The sequence below is a fragment of the Mytilus trossulus genome, chromosome 6 (assembly GCF_036588685.1).
Source record: "Mytilus trossulus isolate FHL-02 chromosome 6, PNRI_Mtr1.1.1.hap1, whole genome shotgun sequence".
NCBI classification, from domain to species: Eukaryota; Metazoa; Mollusca; class Bivalvia; order Mytilida; family Mytilidae; genus Mytilus; species Mytilus trossulus.
Window position 1 is genome coordinate 80,214,749 of NC_086378.1, and position 18,297 is coordinate 80,233,045.

Here is an 18,297-nt window from a genome sequence, read left to right on the forward strand (position 1 = left end):
TGGACGTCATTGTGGAAAACTTGGGACACTTACAAACCTAATGTTATATTATACTCAATAGGGTAACCATACACTGGACATCATTGTGGAAAACTTAGGACACTTACAAACCTAATGTTATATTATACTCAATAGGGTAACCATACACTGGACGTCATTGTGGAAAACTTGGGACACTTACAAACCTAATGTTATATTATACTCAATAGGGTAACCATACATTGGACGTCATTGTGGAAAACTTGGGACACTTACAAACCTAATGTTATATTATACTCAATAGGGTAACCATACATTGGACGTCATGACACTTACAAACCTAATGTTATATTATACTCAATAGGGTAACCATACATTGGACGTCATTGTGGAAAACTTGGGACACTTACAAACCTAATGTTATATTATACTCAATAGGGTAACCATACATTGGACGTCATTGTGGAAAACTTGGGACACTTACAAACCTAATGTTATATTATACTCAATAGGGTAACCATACACTGGACATCATTGTGGAAAACTTGGGACACTTACAAACCTAATGTTATATTATACTCAATAGGGTAACCATACACTGGACATCATTGTGGAAAACTTGGGACACTTACAAACCTAATGTTACATTATACTCAATAGGGTAACCATACACTGGACATCATTGTTGAAAACTTAGGACACTTACAAACCTAATGTTATATTATACTCATTAGGGTAACCATACACTGGACGTCATTGTGGAAAACTTGGGACACTTACAAACCTAATGTTATATTATACTCAATAGGGTAACCATACATTGGACGTCATTGTTGAAAACTTAGGACACTTACAAACCTAATGTTATATTATACTCAATAGGGTAACCATACATTGGACGTCATTGTGGAAAACTTAGGACGAGCTAACTATGCTAACAAAGGATCTAAAGTGATGAACAAAGAAAGGAAAGGTATACATGTTTACCTTAATAACTGTCCATAACATAATTCAATATGACAAAATGAAAAAGTTTTGACAATTTTTTAATTGAAGTTTTCTCTGAACAAAAAATGTGAGTGTTGGTTCAGGTTGGAATTATAATACAAATTAAGCAGTACACATTTTTTATGAAGTCTTTCAGACATTTTTCAGTTCCTTATTCACCCATTAAATTGTAATCTTTGGAGTCATAAAAGGCTCAACGCGGAAAATAAAATATCATGCTTTGACATGATTTTTTTTCATTGAAAAGGGCACCCTTATTTATTGTAAGGGTCTATCAATTTTAGAATTTTAAAGGGGAAAAAATGGTTTTAGTTCAGACATTTTTGGAAATCATCACTTTAATTATATTTTTGAATTCTCAACTGAAGTTCAAATTTTAAATTCAATTATACAGGTATAACTGGAGAGATATTACTAGATGGTAAACTAGTAGAGAATTGGACTGTCTATCCATTGACATTCAATAGGAATTTTATACAGAAGTAAGTCCAGTGGAGAATGGACAATATCCATTGACATTTGACAGGAATTTTATAAGTTTACTAAACAAATGGTACAATGCTAAAAAAGGGTTTGTATGACATGATCAGGACAGTGCATGGAAGATACATACTCATAATAAGAAACAGTATCTTAATTAAAGCTATAAAATTTTTGAATTTTGCACTTGTGAAGGCATTCTTTAAAATCACCACTATCATTTTATAAGTTCTTGATGAAATATCTGCACTATGCAGAATAAATTATTCTTAGCATTATGAAAACTAATTTGTTCTGCATGTCAATTACTACCTTATGACCTTATGATATTAGTAATAATGGTATAAAGGCTCTTAACCAGATAACTTGAAAAGGAGAGACTAAAATGATGCAAATAATTTTATACTTTAATTTAATAGTTTATACAGAACCTTATTCAGCTCAGATTCATTTAGAGAGTGAGATATGAAATTTCCATTATTTAATATTCTCTTGGAACTCTCATACCAAACACCCTATAATTGATTTTATATGTCCATTTTTTTTCCTTTTAATAGTTTGATTTAAATGTAGAGGTATTCTTAAATAATATGACAATGAATGCTTTTCTTGTTATTTGTTACTATGAAAGTGTCTACAATCTGGGTTTTTTTCTTACAGAATATATACAAACGATAAATATTTTCCAATATCATCATTAACTAAACCACCATGCTTGCTCAGAACCAATTTAAAGATAGAGGGACCTGTACCTAAGGACACATTTCTTCAAATGGAGGTAGGATGCTTTTTCATTTTTCATTTTATAATAGAATATATCTTATATTATATTTTTATTATTTTTTATAACGAAAAATAGGATTTCAGACATTTTAAAGACAATAACTGTTTAGTGTCTTTAGATATCAGCTGTATTTGTATGAGGCTAGGAAACAAGGTGTATGCAAGATTTTAGCGAGACACTTTTTACCCCTATAACTAAACAGTTATTGTCTTTATCCTGCAATTAATTCTGTATATTATTTGTGTTTTGAAAGACACAAAATACATGTTTTACATTTATTTTCGATTTGAAATCCCTTGAGGCCCATGTAGTAATACGATAAAGTAATCACACATTCAGCTGAAGACGGGTTTGCAAAAACAGAATCTCGAATGGTCAACAATAACACATCACTCAAGGTGAATATTTATCTATTTTAACATAACAACTAATTCAACAGTAAAGGTAGCACTCCACAGTTAGAAAATAAAATTAAAAATGAGCCCCAAAATGTTTTATCATCTCCTATTCCTGGATTTCTAATACATTAACCTAACTGTTTGTGTTGTACATGTGCATATGTATGTAATCAGTATCTTCCATAGATTCAATTTTCAAAAGTTAAAAGGGTGAAAATTAATTCCTTTTATGTGTATCCATGGCAACATTCAGCATTTATTTACCATAAAATATTGCAAAAAGGGGGGTGAACATGTCATATATCCCCCCAAAATTTGGATCAAACTAGAATTTCAATGCCTTTGAGTGATACCTTTTTAGAAACTGTTTCCTTAAATCTTCCTAATGATCAAATAAAAAATGGGTGTCTTTCGCCTCATTTTTTCGTAAAATCCAATCACAAAGTTCATGCCATAAAAAGTTGGAAAAAACATTACAATAATTGCCGGACCAATGTATGGTATGGACATGCAAATACGGACTGTCATACAGAAAACAGCCTATATTACATACATTACATAACCTTGATGTTCATATAAACCCAATACAAAGGCTATTTCAATACTCAGCTATCCAAAAATGAATTTTATTGCACACTAGCTCTCATATATAAAAAATCCACAGGGGCCAAAATGCGAAACTACACACCTAACTGTGGAGTGCTACCAAAAACAAATAACAAAACAATGTCCAATTTGAAACAGGAGAGTACGAATTGTCCTACGCTTCAGACTCAACATTCACTAAACATGCATTCTGAAATTGACATGGTTGTTTTTGTTACACAATCATACACATTCAAGTTTGAAATCGACAGTTGTCATCGTAGTAAAGACTGCTGTTCATGTGTGTATGTTATCAGAAAATTGGTGTGATTGTAATTGCTCTAAAGAAATGTTTGAAAACAAACAGAACATATAAAAGTAAACGTCAATTCGCAATTGATACGTCATTGGTCATTCGAATGCGACTGCAATACACATTCTGACTGAGGTCACACAGGTTCATACAATACTCAGTCCAGCATTGGGCATAGCTTTAAAGCAATATCTGTATAGTATACAGATACAGCATAGCGATATCTGTAGGGCTGTATCTGTATAGTAGAACACCTAATTGCAGGATAAAATAAAATAAACAAAACAAAGCATAGAAAACTAAAGATTGATCAACATAAACCTGATTAAAACCAGGGGCAATCTCAGGTGTTAATGAAAGGTAAGCAGATCTTGCTCCACATGTGGCACCCATAATGTTACTCATGAATTGGTATAAAATACTTGAACTTATTTTATTTTTTTCTACATTGTATTTAAATTCTTTATAAAATAAAATATTTGTTGATGAAGAGATATTTTGATTATTGCAGGGCTGGGGTAAAGGAATAGTATTTGTTAATGAACATCATTTAGGAAGATACTGGAGCATTGGACCACAGAAAACGTTGTTTGTACCAGCACCTTACTTAAAGGCAGGATATAACTCGGTAAATATTCTTTTAAAAACACATAACTTAAACCATTGTTGTCATTTTGTCATATTTTAAAAACGATGCATGCTTTTTGGAGAAGCAGCAGATATAGTTGACTCAACCATGGAAGAAATGTAGTGCAATGTACTTTTAAAGTTCAACATTTATTGGTTTAACAATAACACTCTAGAGCAAGTTAAAAACTGAAATAAAAGGCCTTTTGTTTAGTTTTGTGTTAGCCTTTCTCTCAAAATGCATGAAATAATTTTTAAGTTGATCAGTTGGCACACCTAATTTAAAATCAAAGCACTGTAAGCACTGTAGGCAGTTAACCAAAAACCAAGGCAAACATAATTCTGAAAACTGTGGCAATGTTGCTTCAACTTTTTTTTAAAGATTTAAAAGAACAAACATTAAACATTCATATATAATTGTACATTTATGTTCATTTACTGAATTAATCATTAAGGCAAATAATTCATATTTTATCAAGGTTTTCAATAGCAACGCACATGATCACAAATGGTCATGAGTCTTTCATGAGTCAGCAGTGGTACATATTTACAATGATTGCAGTTCTTCTAGTTGATCGTAATTGTTGGTATTAGTTGACTGTTAGCAGTTCAAGTTGACTTTAGTATGAGCTTGTAAAAATATGAAGGGACTTGCTTCCCTTGAAAGAAAATTGAGTTTGTGTTGTACAGTACAAAAGTTATGAGACACAAATCAGACAAATGTTTACTACTACAGGGATCAATGGTGAGGTCTGACTGACCTGTCCATAGTAAATGTAAATGACTCCCACCTTCACGCCAAGTCCATAATGTCTAAGTTTGGAATAAAATGACAGGTGTTAGGGTCTAGCAAAAAGATATGCATATGTGTCGCCTATGAGATTGATCTTGTATGTCATTCAATCTTTTTGAAATGACAAACAGGAATGAATATGGTTTAGGCGTTGGTATCTCAATCTTTTACAAGTTCTCAAAACACACACAAGAGGGTGTTGGGTGACCCTAGGGACTACCCCTAATTTTCATTTGATTTTTTATATTGTCCCATACCTAAATATATATGGTTTATGAGTGGGGATCTCGACCGTTATCAAGTTTTCAAACAGGAGGGGGTGGGGGACCCCAGTGACTTCCCCTATATTTCCTTTGATTTGTTATATTGTCCAATACATGAATATATATGGTTGAGGGGTGGGGATCTTATCTGTTTCTAAGTTATCAAACAGGAGTGGGTAGGGTGACCCTAAGGACTCTCCCTATATTTCATTTGATTAGTTCTCATACATGAATATATATGGTTTAATTTAAAGGTGGGGATCTCGACTGTTTCCAATATCTCAATCAGGAGGGATGGGGTGTCTGCAGGGACTTCCCCTTATACATGAGTATATATGGTTAAGGGGTGGTGAGCTCTAATTTTTCCAAGTTTTCAAACAGGAGGGTGTACAGTGATTATAGGGACCCCTTATAATTCATTTGATTTGTAATATTGTCCCATACCTAAATATATACTATTAAACGAGAAGACCTCATTTTGGGTGTTGCTTCTCTTTCTTCCACAGTAAATCAATCATCATGTCTCTATGTCATATGGGTAACATGCATTGCTGCATTTGTCATCCATTCTTATGATTATTCAGATTTAGTTATTTTGGGAGAAAAACGACAAAAAAGGAGTCCGGATATGATTCCGTCATCGGACTGACTTTCAGTCATAGACAAGACTTCCGGTTTGAAACACAACCAATCGTATGATAGATAATAAAAATGAAAAAATAAATAAGCCAATCAGAGCGTTCTCCATATCATGGTGTTTAGATCGCAAGAACCCCAACTATTATACCTCCTTATAGAGGACAATTATTGTTCGCGTCTATCTACATGTAAACTACGATTGTACTACTTTAATATATAGAGACTCTCTGTATTCTCTCTTCTGTTTTCTGTGAATGTTTATTATTTAAGAGGTCATACCAGTTGCATATATATATTAAAATAAGTAAAACATGTGACACAAGTACAACCAATCGTATGATGGATAAAAGCCATTTAGAGCGTTAGCATGGTGTTTAAATCGCAAGAATCCCAACTATTATACCTCCTTAGAGAGGACAATTACTTCTCGCGTCTATCTACATGTAAACTACGATTATACTACTTTAGTATATAGAGACTCTCTGTATTCTCTCTTCCGTTTCGTTGAATGTTTACTATTTAAGAGGTCATACCACTTGCATAGATAAATTAAAATAAGTAAAAAATGCTCAACTTTATCTAAAACTACCTCGACCAAAAACTTTAACCTGAAGCGGTATAGACGGACGGACGGACAGACGACCGAACGCACGGAATCTTAGACTAGAAAACATTATGCCCACAAATAGAACATACAAATTTATTATTGAAAGGGGAAAATAGTGATTTGGCAAAAATGAAAGTAAGGTAGAGATGAGAGGCAGGTAGGACCTTTTTTGAGGCGTCGGGATCGGGTTTTTAAGCTTGGGATTGGGGATTGATCCTTACAGGATCCGGGAAAATATTTTTCGATTTCGGGATCAGAACCCCTCAGACCACCCCTCAAATAAGCTTTAGTCGGTCTTAGTGATTTATACATAATTCATATCCTACCATTGGCATGTTAATAAGGCTCTCATAAGAAAAAGCACTGATAGAATTGTCCTAGAAGCATATTTTATTACACTAATAATGGTCTATATATCAGCAGTTATATTTAATTCATGTTTGAAACGGTGCAATTATTTATTTGATTTGACTTTTACCAAAAGAAGCATTGTAGCAAAGGAGAAGAATAATTGTGGTCTGAGGCCAGACACACGAAAGTAATTGAATTTAACAAAAAGGAAACAAATATCGGACTTGGGAAAAAGGGGGAGAGCTTTAAATACCTTTTATGAAATTCTCCATACATAATATATTCTACAAAAAATCTTCCTACAACAGTTCACAGGCTATATATGCCCGCGATTTCGCGGGTGTGTTCTAGTATTGTTTAAGATTGTGGATCTCGACCGTTATAAATTCTCAAACAGAAAGGGGTAGAGAGGCCCCACAAACACCACCTATATTTCATATGATTTGTTATATTGTCCCATACATGAATACATATGGTTTAGGGGCGGAGATCTTGACCTTTACCAAGTTTTGGTCATTTTGGTCTCTTGTGGATAGTTGTCTCATTGGCAATCATACCACCGCCAGTAACAATACAATACATTGGCGCACATCTTTTTTTTTTAATGTAAGAAACTTCCAGCTATTTTAACTGATTATCAAAATTGAGAAGAAAAAATACCCCTTGAAATTGCAGTAATATGTTTAACTTGAAAAGCATTTAAAATGCATTACCAACATTTATCACTGATAAAGAAAATTTATACTGTTTCCAGGAACATATATATTGTTAGATAAACTGTTCCCAGCTGTCACATTGTATCAGATTTTGACATTAAAATTGGTGTACGAAATATTTTCTGCTTTTTCTTTCTTTTACATATATATCTTTTGGTTTTCAATTCTAGTGTTTATATTTATTTACCATGCATCGATGTATTTTGTCACCTGTCTGGATTTTTTTTATTTGATACCCAAAACCCGGGATTACCGCTTACGTAATTGGATCCGATATTGTATTGTCTTCTCGCAGCAGCCATTTTGTTTTCAATGTTGTTTTTGACAGATAGTGAGATACGATTTTGCTCGGATTTAAACATTATTTATCGGCTAGCGGTTGCCGAAACAAATTGAGCATATGAAAAAGAAGATGTGGTATGATTGCCAATGAGACAACTATCCACAAAAGACCAAAATGACACATTGCTGTCATAAATAGTAATGATGAAAATAAGTTGGAGATCGTTTATAAGGAAACTTTGGTAAAAAAATTTGCAAAGTTATTTTTTTATTTTCTTTCAAGGTCCGTCGGGCATGTCGGGCGTAGCTAGTAACCAAGTAGAAAAACAGACTGCAAAAGTGGAAGGTCGCAGACCTCGAACCACTGCTTATTTGAACCCCTGCATCCAAATTGAAAAGATACGAAAATTTCCTCTTCTAATTCAAAATTGCCGCCAACAGCGTGATAAGTTGACTACGTATTGACGACAAACAATATTCCTACGACTTTTGCAATTTGGGAAATCTTTACTACGTATTGACGACAAACAATATTCCTACGACTTTTGCAATTTGGGAAATCTTTACTACTTGTCTTTAGAGATTTTCTGCGATTAAATATTTCATACATTTGTTCTTTGACATCTTAGCCAAAAGCGCAGGGGATAATAAACTACATAAGGATTCCTAATGAGCTCTACTTCCTATGTGCAACTTCAAAACTTTTGGGAAAATTGACGATCATTTAAGGTTTTTCTGGTCATATTTTTTGTAATCCAGAATGAAAAGTATGAAAAAACTGTCTAATAAGTTATAAATAATATAGTAGCCAGCTAGATGATAACAATGGCACGTATTTCAGCATTTATTGGGTAGCACACAAATCCAGGGTCCTCGCATAAGGCAGCTTAACTGCCTAAAAACATGATATTAGAACATTGCAAATTTTGATCTTCCATACAGATTACTAAAATTGCATGACACCAAACTCTCCAGTATACAGTATGAAATGTTGAACACTCACAAAGTTCCGTATTAGTACAGGATAAGCCACCTCACTTACCATTCATATTCAGTTTTCTTTTATCACTGTTTTCAGAAAATTAGACAAGATTGTACCTAATATTCTTATATTTCAATGTAGGAAATTTCGCTTCTCTTTAGACAATTTACAATAGACTGATTACATGTTTATGTATTTTCAGATCATTGTGTTTGAAGAAGAAAAAATAGGAAAATATGTAAGTTTTCTTGACCATCCATTGCTGACCTAAAATTTTGTTGTATGGATAGAGAGACTCAGGAGAAAGACTTAAGACCAGGAATGATTGAAGGGAACAAGATTCAAGAAGACCTTTGTAATTTTCAAAGTACTACTTACTGCTGTGTTGTTTCTAAAAAGTGCTAATTGTCTATGTACCTGAAACCAGAAAAAGGACCCTACATTAGAAAAGAATATTTTCAAAATAAAAACTTTTTTTTAGCACATATTTTAGAACACTATTTGATTCAATGCTCAACAAGTTTCCTTGTAATTCATAACAATAATGAAAAATAATAAATATTTCAAATTCTAAGATGACATGTTGTCATTGTCAAACAAATAGTTTGGTAACAGTATAGCTAATTGCTGTTTAGAAAATAACACTTTAATATTGGACAAAATTTGGATTTTTTTTGTCAAATATTATATTGTAGAAAACAGAATTTAAAAAAAATACCTCACTGCCAAAGCTTTTTCTAATTGATATTTGAAACCTGTAACCTTCTAATATTTTTTTTATATATATTTTCCTGGTTTTTTTTATTACTTTACCATTTTTTATTTGTATTTGTGGAATCTTATTATTCTCATCAATCTCTTTCTTGCCAACTTTTTGTCAATCTATTTTCAAATTTTTCTATAACCTGCATTGATTTTTTTTTTTAACGTAACAATATATTTATTGCATATTTGCTGTAACAACTTACTAAGTATCCCCCCTGCATTGATTTATAAATGTTAGAGAAAATTCTCATTTTGGTATTTTTTGTCAATGCTTTTATTTTTTTTTATTTTTTTTTTTGGGGTGGGGGGTTGTCAGGTTAAAGTATTAGCTTAGCAAATGTTTTATTTTATGTATTATAAAGCAGTAAAGTACCATTTTTTTTTACTTTTCAACAATGAGGTTGAATTTATTCACCAACAACAATTTCATGCTTCATATTATTGCGAAACCTATCATAGTTTTCCATAGATTCACCTGCAAGTTACCTGTCCATTTAAACGTTTGGCAGTTCTATTGTCTCATCTAACATATACAACAGGTATTGTTCTCTGTGTAGTTTATTCACTGGGACCTTTAAATTTCTTGCAAGATAAATCAATCATTCATTGATTAATTTACCGGAACAAAAAATTGAACTGTCAATGATGGAAATACATGTACAAATAAGTAATTATAAAACTGCATGTGATGTTGTATTTATTTAATCAAAATTCTCATTTAAAATATTTTGCAACTAAATAATAATCTGTCAGATTTGGTGTAAACAAAATACAAGACAGTGTAATAGATAACCTGCAAGCATAGTCTATTTCTATAAAATCAAGCAGATAGTTTTTTTTTATATCAGAAAAAAACTACCATATAAAGGAATATGCAATTAAAAGGCCTAAAATAACCCTAAAATTCAACTTTAACATATTCTGAACAAGTAAATCAAGATGCACAAAGTTTAAGTTTTGGTCAGAATATAGGGTTCTTTTGTACTTTAACAATATCACAATAACAATTAATTTTGGACAAGGTAAATGGCATGAAGCCAAATTTATCAACTTCTATTGTATGAATGGGATAAACTGACCTTTCAATTCTCAAGGCTAAATAAGTACTTTATAGGCTAAATACAAACTTGCCTGTCAAGGTAGAAATGTAATCTGAGTGATACCGGTGTTTCTCAAGTCACCATAAATACCTTGGTCAAGAGCAGACGACTCTGTGGAAAACTTTCATTTGGTTCGCTATAAATTTTTGCTCTCTAAATATAACTCTCTAGAGGACTTATCAAAAAGATATACTATGCCTACACTGATAAATACTGGATCACAGGATGGATTTTTTTTACATACATGCCTAATATAAAGAATGTTACCTGCTTATTTGATACCAATTGTAAAGGTTTTTATTTGAGGGTTGCAAATGTGTTATATATTTGCTTGATATTATATATTTATAACTGTAAATTCAGAAATTATTGCAAGCATTTTTTATGATTTTGAAAAAAATCCTGTTTAATTCATATAAAATATTTCAAAATGTGAGTTTAAATTATTGTGTTTACAACTCTGTCGCATTTTTCACAAAAATAAAAACAGCACAATAATTTCTGAATTTAGTGTAAGCAAGGATTTATATATATGCTTATTGATTACAAATTACAAATATCTATTTTTGTCAAAAGTTTGGCATAGATAAGGGTCTTCTTTTTGTTATTTTTTTTTTTATATATTTCATAGAATCTTTATAAGCTTATTTGGAAGAGACTTGACATTTTTGTTGATAAATAATAGTTTGAGAACTGGACAGATATTTTTAAAAATTATTATTTAACAGAGGAGAAACTTACTTATAAGCTAGAAATTATACAGATTTTATTATACTAGAATTTATACACACCAAGACATACAGCAAATTTGAAAAAAAAGGTTTGGAGTCTTTCCTTTTTCCAGCGCAAATTAAAAAATGAATGTATTTGACTATGCATTTTTGTGCCATATATATAAAATTGATTTTTTTTATATTCGCTTTCATAAATGATGCTATTATTTTTTTCATTTATCATTACTATTGTTAAGATATACTAAACTGTATACATAATAGTTGTTTCTAATGTCTAAAAAAATCTCTCTTTTTTTGTGTGCATCATATGGTTGTTAGGTCAATGTCATATACATCATATATCCGCCAAGTCACATTAAGCTATAATTGCAATTTTTCATTAGATGAAATCTACCATGCATAATTTCATATTTTTTCTATCAAAAGACCACTTATTGTTAGTCCAAATAATTATGACGTCTTGAAAGGCTATTATAATTTTTTTCTTTGACGCCTTACATCAACGTCATAATGCTGAAGCCGCCATTTTGGATGGACTTTGAGAGCATATTTTGCTCTCAACTTTGAGACCCAATTTAACCATCAAATTTTCATTGAAGGCTTAAATAAAATGCATATATTAAAATTCTTACCTTTTATGTGTTTAGTTTAAACAATATTTTATTTCAAGAAGTGCACAAAATATAATTATACAATATGAAATACAGGGATTCGGAAACAAGAAAAACTTATATAAATCGGTCTCCCTTTTAAAAAAAATGACAAAATTAGGAACATAGTATTAGAAACTCGTATAACGTAATTTTCAATTCTTAGCTAACATGTTTATTCTGTGGTTTGCCTGTTGCTCAGAAGTCAGTTTGATCGAAAAATGTGATCAACTCGTATTTAAATAATTATAGTGCATGTAACTGAGAAATATGTTAATGTTTCGAAAATAAGGTTACATCAAATAAAGTTTCAAAATCTTAATCGACATCGACATAAAAACAATTGTTACGGACCAAATCTCCCTGTTTCTAAAATAAATCTTTGTACAACTTTAAAAATATTTTCGTTTTCCTCATCACTGATAAGTTCACTACATGATAATAATGTTTGTATATTATATATTGGTAGTGTAGAAATGGTTTGTGTTCTGATGAGTCGATAATTGTGACATTCTAGAAAATAGTGTTTGCTGCTCTCAACTTGCCCACATATACAGAGACTGGAAAGAACAATATTTTTCTGGAAAAGGTGTTCATTTAAACCACTGCAGTTCAACCAGAGTCTGGCGTGAAGTATTTGGCCTTTTCTACAACCAGCATTATAATACGTGGGGACTTTCTTAGTATCACGATTTATATAATTTTTAAGTGTAAATTTTGAAGGATTACATCTAACATCTTGTGGAAGCCTGTTCCAATCACGAATTACAGATGGTAGGAAAGAATTTTGATAAAAAGTAGTTCTACAGTTCATATTTTGAACATTAAATGCACTTCTAGTATTATAGTTATAGACCTGATATAGTTGTTGAGGTACGAGACTACAAAGATAATTAGGAGCTTGATCGTGAAACATTTCGTGAAATTTAATAATTTTATGTCTGGATCTTCTTTCACTCAGAGACACCCAACCAGTATCCTTATAAAGATTAGATTTAGAGCAAAGCTTAGTGGCACCTGTGACTATACAAGCCGCTTCTATTTGAATGCTCTCTAGCTTGTCCTTTAAGTAAATTGGTATGTTATCCCACACAGTATCTGCATATTCGAGAATGGGCCTGATGAAGCTGATATATATAACTTGTAGATTATTATGCGATAGCTTAAACTTTAAACTCCTCATAAGATTTAAGCGAGGCGTAGCTTTATCAATAATATAGTTTACATGAATTTCCCAACAACCGTTTTCTTGAAAAATTAACTAATTTCAGGTCAGTGAAAATGTACCGAGTTTGGTTCAAAAATATATTTTATACACCTAAAATGAAGCATCTTTAGGAGAAATCAGCTAAACGTTTTGATAAAGCAGTAAATTCCCTCTCAAAGTCCAACTGAACATATGTGTTTGGCGTTATGACGTCAATGTAAGGCGTCAAATAAAAAAATTATAATAGCCTTTCAAGACGTCATAATTATTTGGACTAACTTATTGTATGCAATATTCAATTTACACTGTTTTGAGCATTGTAAATATAATCATTTTAAAATGTTGCTTTAGTGACCTGCTAGCAGGATTAGTGCATCATAATATTTTTATCTTATTCACTGTATCAGAATCTTATGCATTCTAGCCAATTTCTGGGTAATATTTGAAAAACATGCACCATACATTGTAATTGGTAAACATTGATCTGAACATGGAAATTTAACTTCAGATTTCACATTATTTTCACTTGGATGTAAAACAATAGAATAACATAGTTCTGTAGATTCTTAAACAGTAAGTTAGGATACATGTTACTGTAAATTCAGAAATTATTGGGAGTGTTTTTTTTATAACTGAACCGTTGATCTTTATGCAGATTATTTTGTAATTGCAATAATTAAACTCACAATTTTTTTCCATCCGTAATTATTTGCAATCTTAAAAGCACCCAATAATTAATAGTTTCTGAATTTACATCAATTGTTTATACATGTAACTGTTGACATTGAAGCTCATAATCATTTAAGGTGGTACCCAACACTTTCACTAAAATTAATTTGGCTCGTTTAATTTTCATAAAATTTTGTCAAAGTATTTACTTTGAGACTTTAATATAAATAAAAAAAAAAAAAAAATTTTTAACCAACCGTTTTGTCAGAAAAAATAGACTGGTTATATAGCAATTTGACAAACACCAATTTTGATCATTGAGAAGCTTAATATTCATTTAACAACACAACGTAATTAAAACGTTTAGCTGACTTTACAGAGTTATCTCCCTGTAGTGTAAGGTACCACCTTAAGTTGAATGTTTGTCTCTCATTGATAAAATCAGTGTCCTCAATACTGTTTTTGTTACATTTATGTTATTTGTTTGTTTTTGATGAAATAGTTTCCTTCATGTTGGTCAGCTTAGCCCAGGCCTCACGGTCATAAAACTTTCAAGCATGATTTTTGTACTCAGACTCAAAAATCAACCAATCAAATTGCTTGATTTCATGTTTCGAGCAATGATTTTTGTGCTCCGAGCACAGAGCTCAGTTTTATGCCTTCAAGTCCTGGCTTCTATACACTTTGCAGTCATTAAATTTTATGTTTCAGGTCACACTTAAACATGCAATTGAAATCTCTATATCATAATTTTTTTTCAAGCAACCACTCAAATTAACACATGTCAGAAATCCAAAATAAAATTTTCTAGAAAGACCTAAAAAAAAAATTACAGTGACCAGTCATTTTTATAAATGTAAAAAACTCAATAAACTTAAAATATATTTCAAAAAAAGAACTAAACAAATAAATGTATTTGGTAAATATTTATTACATTTATATATGCAGTCACGTAATACATAATAATATTTCTCTAATTCTATGGAGATTTATCCCTTTCTGAACCCATTATATAAAAAAATTTAATCAACGTGTGGTTGCTGGTGATCTCAAAAGATCATTGGATGATTTTAAGGGTCACTACCTTTTTAGCTAACTGAATGAATCAAAATATGATAACAGGTGTTAATGAAATTGACAACTTCGTGCAATGTGAAAGGCACTCGAAGGGGATTTTCGGTTAACTAATCTAATCATTAGAGAAACAGATTCTTACATAGTTACTCGTGAATTATCGGATTTATCCAATCTCGATAGTTAAATTATAAATTTTAAAGTCCTCACCGAGGCGGCTCGGACTTTAAAATTGATAATTTAACTATCGAGATTGGATAAATCCGATAATCCACTGGTATCAATGTAAGAATCTATATGTACATATTTTGTATCGGACATATATTTTTTTATACATGGCTTTACCAAGATTTTTTTTTTTATTAAAATAATGTATTTTTTGCACATTTTATGTGTGGTAACAATTTTGACATATCATTGTAATTTTGTTTATGACATTATGCTTTATACATGTATTTGGTTGTGATTTACAAAGATAAAATAGATTTAGATAAACATTCCATATACATTTATATATACAATATACTATTATTCCCAAAACACCAATATATGGAACATTATTGCTGACCACCCCATCTCTGTATGTAACAGTTAAATTTTACGAAAGTAGAGGGGCATTATCTTTTCTGGTCTGTGCATCCGTCTGATGGTTCGTCTTTCCTGCTTCAGGTTAAAGTTTAGGTCAAGGTATTTTTTTATGAAGTTGAAGACCAATCAACTTGAAACTCAGTACAAGTGTTCCCTTTGATAGGATCTTTCTAATGTTAATGCCAAATTAGAGTTTTTACCCCAATTTCACGGTCCACTGAACATAGAAAATGATAGTGCAAGTGGGACATCCGTGTACTTTGGACACATTCTTGTTAAACTCCATTTTATGTAAGAAAAGTATTATTTAAAAGTTCATAAAGTTTGACCTTTTTCAAGACTATAATTTTCATCAAAAATATTAATTTATCCTTTGATTTAAAGTTATCTCATGAAATCCAAATATTGAACAATAAAATGGGCAAATCATCAAACATCTTCAGTAATTAATATGCACTTTCATTACTTGACATCATCTAATTTGGTTAGATTCCACAAATGTTGTGAATTCTCAGAGATCAACAAATATCTGGCATACTGAATTCACCAAAAAAAAGATATAGTCAAAACCACTTGCAAGATTTATGTTCCACCTTGGAGCCCTTCTGGTTAAACCCTTTTTAATGATAACACACTCTGTTTAATAAAAAAAAAGTGTTTAGGGAATAATGTTATGTTTACATGTTGGTTACTTTCAAGTTGTTACATTCTGCTTATCATTAATGAAGGAACTGATTTAGATGTAAAATCTAAGCATTTCCTATGTTTTTTTATTAAAGATTTTATAAGTTGTTCTGGTTGTTATTTTTACTTACCTTGTCAGGCGCATAGCTCCCTATACGCTAACATGCAGTTGCGTGCACATCGGTTCAGCATGCAAAAAAAAATATAGCAAAATTTAAAATTTATAAAGGAAACACATATGTGATCATATGTTGTCACTTTTTTAATTGATGAAATGTCATTAAATAACGGCATTTGGTTTCAAAATAGAAGTTTTATTGGAGATCATGCATGACAAAATCGGACAGTAACTTGTATCTTTTACAAGATTTGAATTTGTTATACTCAGTCTGATACATGTAGTTTCGGAGCACACTTTACAGAGTACGGTTTATCTGTTTGGAATGAGATGTACCAATCGGCATTAGATTTATCAGAACCCTTCGATATCGTTGCAATTATGCCACGGCGATGTGTTCGACGGACTACCAGAGCCACTCATCCTGCAAACACGCCAAAACAGTATTGGAAAGTCTCTTTATATTTTGCGTTTATAGACCATATGATATGGAACTGGAGAGTGGAGTCGCGTCTGGTATTATCAGAAAATCGCTTCCTCGTGTTGTAGGAAATATAACAAACGAAAAAATCTCAACATTGCATGAGACATACGAAACTGACCTGGTATGTAATTTTGACGAATTCAATTGGGAGGTCGCTCGATGGCTAACATGTACACTGGTTAATAACATCTCACGAGTGCTACCGTGGAGATCTATCAGTGTACTAAGTCTGTTCAAGTCAAAAGTCGATGAACAATGACAGGTTATCATCGCTAGCATTACTGCATATTCATCGGGATTTCAGTGTGAGTATTGACAAAGAAATAGAGAAGCTCGTTTCTGCCTAGACCCGAAGAGCAGATTTTGGACAATTTTGAGTAAATTCTGTATCAGAAAAATGTGTACTTTATGTTTTCAATTAACCTGATTTACTCTAATCAGAATATTTATGAATGGTTTTACATTCATAAATTGCTTATAAATACTATCTACATGTAGCTCCTCTTTCAATTTAACTGTTCAATGACTGAAAACCGAAAAAAAAACCATTTTCCTGCATAAAAGGGTTAAAAAAAAATTCGCAGAGTCATAATATATGAAGAATACATAAAATTTTGCCCAAAAAATCCTTCATCAGAGATTTTTAAAAGTACCTCTCAATTTAAGTATGAGGAGAATGTGGTTGATAGCACATAAGTACAACAGTAGTGAATTTATACATGGCACTGGCATAAACAAAACAGAAAACCAACAACCCGAATCAAACTTAACCAATAAAAGAAAAACAATTTTGACAGACAGACAAGGAGTACCACTCGATTACAGCATCTTGGCTTGAGACAGACACATATAGAATGTTGCAGGACTAAACCAGTTTGTGAGCCTTCATCCTTGTACAATCTGTAACAATCACTAAGAAAAGTCTTGACTTGTCAAAACATTTTGTAGGAGGAAGGTCCAGGAATAAAGTTATCATCTTTTGATTTTCGTTGTCCACCAATATAGTCCCTAGTGTAGACTGTGTTTTACTTGCCATTTTTTTTGTCTTCTTCCAAATTGATTTCTTCATCTTGTATGCCTCAAATAGCAAGTAATGGAATAAAATTATACTGTAAAAAACTTTGGGTTGTTAAAGTAGTGATTTGATCCAGCTGAAAAAGGTTAACATTAGTATTTCAGAAGCTGTTAAAAGATTTCAAAACCCCCTTAACATAAAATTATTCATATTTGAGTTAAAGCTGGTGAAGTTTGCTATAATATTTTTAAAAATTTTCTGTAACAAAACTGATTTATTTTAAAAACTAAAGATTTTCTTATCCCTGGAATAGATTACCTTAGCTGTATTTGGCACAACTTTTTGGAATTTTGGGTCCTCAACGCTCTTCAACTTTATACTTGTTTGGCTTTATAACTGATT

General features: G+C 31.6%; 1 protein-coding gene and 1 long non-coding RNA gene across 2 annotated transcripts; both read left to right on the forward strand.

Moving 5' to 3' along the window:
* The first annotated feature begins 853 nt into the window (after positions 1–853).
* Positions 854–9,725, forward strand: LOC134721968 (beta-galactosidase-1-like protein 2). Its single transcript, XM_063585321.1, has 5 exons — positions 854–952; positions 1,382–1,469; positions 2,128–2,245; positions 4,059–4,175; positions 9,010–9,725. The coding sequence occupies exons 1-5, from the start codon at positions 934–936 to the stop codon at positions 9,076–9,078; spliced, it is 411 nt and encodes a 136-aa protein (XP_063441391.1). The 5' UTR covers positions 854–933; the 3' UTR covers positions 9,079–9,725.
* Positions 9,726–11,057: 1,332 nt separating this feature from the next.
* LOC134721969 (uncharacterized) lies at positions 11,058–16,384 on the forward strand. The gene is made up of 2 exons (XR_010107949.1): positions 11,058–14,069; positions 14,347–16,384. It is a non-coding gene; the product is annotated as an uncharacterized LOC134721969 (long non-coding RNA).
* Positions 16,385–18,297: the final 1,913 nt, after the last annotated feature.